This window comes from Nicotiana attenuata, unplaced genomic scaffold (assembly GCF_001879085.1).
Source record: "Nicotiana attenuata strain UT unplaced genomic scaffold, NIATTr2, whole genome shotgun sequence".
Classification (NCBI taxonomy): Eukaryota; Viridiplantae; Streptophyta; class Magnoliopsida; order Solanales; family Solanaceae; genus Nicotiana; species Nicotiana attenuata.
Genome location: NW_017670937.1, coordinates 354959 through 360971, shown reverse-complemented (window position 1 = coordinate 360971; position 6013 = coordinate 354959). Strand labels below are relative to the sequence as shown.

Below are 6013 nucleotides of genomic sequence, written 5' to 3'. Positions count from 1 at the left end.
AGATTTTAGAATTTGTTGCTTTATGGCTAAATTACCTTTTCTTATAAATATGGGGTTCTATGCTATTGTAAATCATTCCAAATTAATAAAAACTCTCTTGCTACTTTTCTTTGCAATACTGTTCTTTTTTTTATTGCTTTATTGCAGCACCATTAAACTAGTGGGCTTCTTTTTTTGCTTAAAGAAACAAAAAAGATCTCTAGCGGATTCATTAAATTTCATAACAAAATGATACTACTCCCTTCGATAAAATTGCACGGGGTGCCCTATTTGGTCGCCCGCATTTAACATATACCCATTTTCTTAAAAAGTTTTAATTTGTACCCACTTTTTAAACAACTTCAGCCCCCTTTCTCCTCCTCTTTCTCCTCCTCAAAGTTTTATCTTTTCTTTTTCCAGAAGTAAGGTTCATCGCTATCTGCTTCTTCTTATTTCTCCGGTGAGTCCTATAAGACACCCTCATCTGTAAAGGTTCTATCTTGGTTTTGCAACTTGAATCTTATGCACAATTCTGATGTGAAAATAGGACAAGAGAAATTAATTATTAATTTTATATTGTTGTTTGGTGAATTGGGTCTGGCGGAAATTGGAGATTTCAGTTGTCGATTGGATTGGTAATGTGTTGATGTTTCGGTTCCTGTTAATGTTGCTTTAAGTTACTTCGTGTGGGTACAACATGCCCCCTAGAGCTCTAGAGCTGAAGTTCGTCAGTTACAAACAAAAACTTCAGCTCTAGAGCTGAGGTTCGACAGTTACAAAACAAAAACTTCAGCTCTAGAGCTGAAGTTCGCCGGTCAAAAAATAAAAACTTCAGCTCTAGAGTTGAAGTTCGCCAGTTACAAAAACAAAACTTCAGCTCTAGAGTTGAAGTTCAGTTACAAAACAAAAACTTCAGCTCTAGAGCTGAAGTTCGCCAGTTACAAAACAAAAACTTCAGTTCTAGAGCTAAAGTTTGCCAGTTACAAAACAAAAACTTCAGCTCCAGAGCTGAAGTTCGCCAGTTACAAAACAAAAACTACAGCTCTGAAGCTGAAGTTCGCCAGTTACAAAAATAAAAACTTCAGCTCTAGAGCTGAAGTTCGCCAGTTACAAAAACAAAAAACTTCAGCTCTAGAGCTGAAGTTTGCCAGTTACAAAACAAAAACTTCAGCAAATAGAGAACAAAGCTTCAGCTACTATGCTTAAGTTCAACAATTACAAACAAAAACTTCAGCACACTTGGTTCAGCACACTTGTTACTTCAGTCCCGTCTACTAGAACGCTGAAGTTTTGCGTGATTGCCTTGCTACTTCAGCCCCGTATGCTGAAGTTACGCGAAAAAGTGGGTACGCTTGCAATTTTTTTTGCAAAGGCACAAGTTAAAACGTGACCAAAAAGCGGGTATAGATGCAAATGCCCCGCTCCCTTCGTCCGGTCAAGTTGATTACTTCCTATGTTTCAATTTATGTGAACCTGTTTGACTGGGCACAAAGTTTAAGAAAAAATAAGACTTTTGGAATTTGTGGTCCTAAACAAGTTAAAAATGTGTTCAGAGTTGGTTATACAAGCTTCTCATTAAGGGTAGAATTGGAAGTTCAAGCTAAATTATTTTCAAATTTAGAAAGGAATCATTCTTTTTGAACGAACCAAAAAGAAAATAGGTTCATATAAACTAGAACGGAGGAAGTAATATTTAAAGTTAAATTGAATCAGATTAATTTAATATTTAAAAATTAATATTTAAATACCTAAAAAATTATATAAAATATTATAAATTATAGTAAATGTTTTATGACAATATAATAAAAAATAAATTTTAAAAAACAAAAAGTGTCGCATAAATTACAATGAAGAACAATAGTACTCACTTCTTATAATGCAGCTTTATACAAACATTTGAATACACATCTAAACACTTTAAGGTAAGTGGAAGAAGCAATAAAAACCTTTACTCTCGTACTTTTTGGCCATAGTTGAAAGATGAAAGATCCGTAGTGTTCCTCTCCTCAATTGTCACAGGGAAACCACCTTTCATTTTCGCAGTGAGGTAAGACACAAAGACCGGCTCAACACCTTTTTCTGCCACCGGAACCACCTTGAACCGCCGTAAAACACCAGCCACCACCCTCTTCATTTGCAGAAATGCCATTTCTTTTCCTAAACAAATTCTGGGTCCCGCCTGAAAAACAGGATAAGTATAGGCGTCCCTAGCCATAAAAGTCCAATTACCTGACACTTCATCCTTATCTAACCACCTCTCTGGCCTAAACTCTGCCCAATCTTTTCCCCATAATTTCTCCACTCTCCCCATTGCATACGGATGATAACTTACTCTAGTCCCTTTTTTCACAAAAGTACCATCTGGCAATATATTATCCTCTGTAGCAGCTTTAGTATCTATGGGAACTGGTGGGTAAAATCTCATGCTTTCACAAAGTGAAGCATGTGTGTAAATCATGTCCTTTACTTCATCATACACTGGACTTTCGGATTTTGCTTTAATCTCTTTTAAGATTTGGTTTTCTGTTTCTGGGCATTCAGAAATTAACCAGAAAAACCATGTTAAAGCAGCAGATGTTGTGTCACGACCAGCCAAAATGAAACTTATAACAATATCTGTAACAAAGTCCTCATCCGAATGGCCAGTGCTTAAAAATCTTGATAATAAATCCACTGATTCGAGCGATGATTTTTCTTTGAGTTCTTTTTGTTTTTCTTTCACGAGTTCTTTTGCAAATTGACGAACATCATCCACAGCTACCCTGATTTTTTTCTCAGATCCAATGTTGAGCTTTCGTTTTATTTTCCATAGAAAAGGAAAAATAGCATTAAATCGTTCACTACTTAGCTTAACAGCTTCTTCAAAAGCAACAGCAAATTTTGCTTGAGGAAGAGATGGTAATAAATAAGCAGGATCATACCCAAAAGCAATTTTACAAATATTATCAAAAGCAAACCTTTGTAAAATGTCTTGAAAATCAAGAACGGTTTTTTCAACAGCAGCAGTAGCAAGAATTGGAATTAGCCTTTCGTTGAGTTCTGTATCAACAACAGTTTCAACGAATTTGCGTAGAGATTTTGTGTTAAACTCATGGCTTGAAACTTGTCTTTGGTACTTCCAAATGTCACCGTCCACATTAAATATACCATCACCAAGAAAATCAGCCATAGTTGTTTTAAAAACATTACCTTTTTGGTAAATGTGAAATTGGGTTTTGAGTATGTGTTGGACATTGGCGGGGTTAGCTGTGAAAATTTGGCGAAAACCAAAAGGACGATTGAGAGTGAAAGTTAAGTTGGAAGTGTTTTGAATAACATCAGAAGTCCATTGAATTCGACGTTCTTTGTTTGTTAGGATTGAGAAATAGGAACCAATGATTGGATATGATTTTGGGATCTTGCTGGTGGATTTATTGGATGATAAAAGATTTGTTAAAGTGGTTTTGATGAAGAAGAGGAAGAGGAAAGGAATGAGGCAAAAGAGTAAAGAGGTTGAAAGCTCCCAGTCTATCATAATTTAGGTATATCTTTTTGCGGTTTTAATTTAGTTTATGAGTACAAGGGTGAAGATGTGTATGAATACCCAGAGCTATTTATAGAACTTCGGACTCATTAACTTTTATTTTTTGGACATTACAATAGATATTCCCACGTATAAGCATTATAGGCAGCTTTTCTTTCTCAATTGATACTTATAACTATTGAAAATTTTAATTTGTACCCCTCCCGTCCCAATTTATCCGGTATTTTCGAATTATTCTTTGATAGTAATCTTCTTATATGTCTTTTAATTATTATGAATTATTGATTAGTATCATTTTGTTTCAATTTATGTGAACCTATTTTCTTTTTGGTTCTTGCCAAAAAAAATGATTCCTTTTCATATTTGAAAATAATTGCCAAAATGTTGAATTTTGCATTAAAATACATTATCTTCGGAGACAAAGGATAGAAATAGAGTTATATCATGCTGGAGTACCATGAACCCACTATCCTTTCAAAATTATAGGTTCAAAATCATTTAAAATTTTAGTGGTTTTTACTTATATATCTATACATCGTGCGGAAAATAAGATAGTCCGAAGTGAGATTTGAATTGTCAATTTCATTTATAGAGGTGCACCAAATAACTATTGCATCATAAGAGTCTTCAGAAGAATATATCACCAATATCCCATTAACCTTGTACGGATCAGACTTGGAAGAAAGTTGAGAACAAAACTTCCTATAATCTTTGTCATCATAGAGTCTTATGATCCCCGTTTTATGGGAACTGCCATGACCAACGGTAAACATTCCATCACCATCAACCTTGTCACTCCCAATTAAACTCCTTTTCCTCTTGGAAATTGAAGTATAGAATTCCTCTATTACCTCTTCTTTTATCTACTTAGGAAATGTTAAACTCCTACCAAACCATAACTATTTGAAACACATGTTCTTGCCTTCTCATCATCGTTGTCGCTAATGAGAAGAACAATTAAAGGCACACTCTGCCAGGTACTGTGTCTTAGTTATTCTTGGTGGAAGTTCCATTGCATGTCTAATATTACCATCAACCCTGTCACGACCCGAATTTTCCACCATCGGGAGTCGTGATGGTGCCTACTGTTGGAGCTAGGCAAGCCAAACATTTAAACATTTTTGGATAACAACATAACAATAATAAAATAACGAGTCTTTAAATAAATGCGGAAGTCTTTCAAACATAGATAACTGAAAACCCAAAATGCGGAAGTCTAATATTTCACTACCCAAGACTGGAGTCGCTATCTCACGAACTACTAAAGAGTGCTACAAACAAGTCGTAATAGAAATACATAAATGTCTGTCTCGGTACAATGGAAACAAACTGAAACATAGAAAGGGACTCCGGCCTGCGAACGCCAGCTAGGCTACCTCGTAAGTCCCTGGACTGAAGTCAGCTCCCGATCGATATCTTACTGCTGTGGTCCAAAAGCTGCTCCGGTACCGTGATCTGTGCAAAAGAGCACAGAAGTGTAGCATCAGCACAACCGACCCCATGTATTGGTAAGTGCCTGGCCTAACCCCGGCGAAGTAGTGACGAGGCTAGACAGGACTACCAAATCAACCTGTGCAGTTCAAGTATATATATATGCAGTACAAGGAAAGAATACAGAAGTTTAACAGTTAAGAGGGAGGGAAACATACTATGAGGAGGTACAGTCCGGAGATAAAGTCAACAATTTAAATAAGAAACAAGGCAATAACAATAATTAATGAGAGCAGGACAATCAACAGTTGCACGGCATCAACCTTCGTGCTTTTACTCTCATTCTCACCAAAGAAATCAAATAAAGTGCACGGCATCACCCTTCGTGCTTTCACTCACGTAACTCTCATATCATGGCACGGAATGATCCTTCGTGCAAATATAACCAAAACATGGCACGGAATGACCCTTCGTGCAAATATAATCAAAACATGGCACGGAATGACCCTTCATGCAAATATAATCAAAACATGGCACGGAATGACCCTTCGTGCATTATCACTCTTCCTCACCCAAACAGTAATCGCAACCAAACGGGGCGAGGGGATAAACAAATAATAAGAACTGTCCCGGCATGAGAATTACACAATTAACAGCTAACTCCCGGCAAGGGAGCAACAACAATACTTTCACATCCCGGCAAGGGAAATAGTCAATATACTCAAACCATCCCGGCAAGGGATTAATCATACCCCTTTCTATTGCTTTCATTTCTTACTCAATAGTCTTTTTGTCGTTCGAGCCAGCGCTCTAAAGGATTTGCAATTCATAATTAGTTCTCATACTCTTCACATTGCATAAAATTCATCAATTAACATGGAGGAGTCATAACAATATCAGGATAAGTGCATACAAGGACCCACGGTCATGCTAGACACCAGTGTATAGATACTCGTCACCATGCCTATACACCGTACTCGATCATTTAGCAATTAGCAATTAATAACACTCTAATCCTATTCCTTCAAGCCAAAGTTAGATCAAACACTTACCTCGCTTTGCAACCAAATTCAAGATTCC

General features: G+C 36.6%; 1 protein-coding gene across 1 annotated transcript; it reads right to left on the bottom strand.

The window, feature by feature from the left end:
* Positions 1 to 1782: 1782 nt before the first annotated feature.
* On the bottom strand, positions 1783 to 3572 carry LOC109244630 (cytochrome P450 94A2-like). Its single transcript, XM_019411751.1, has one exon. It carries the CDS (start codon positions 3491 to 3493, stop codon positions 1928 to 1930), a length of 1566 nt encoding a protein of 521 aa, XP_019267296.1. The 5' UTR covers positions 3494 to 3572; the 3' UTR covers positions 1783 to 1927.
* Positions 3573 to 6013: the final 2441 nt, after the last annotated feature.

Coding starts and splice junctions, on each gene's coding strand:
- LOC109244630 (XM_019411751.1), bottom strand. CDS start 3,493: ATGATAGACTGGGAGCTTTCAACCTCTTTACTCTTTTGCCTCATTCCT.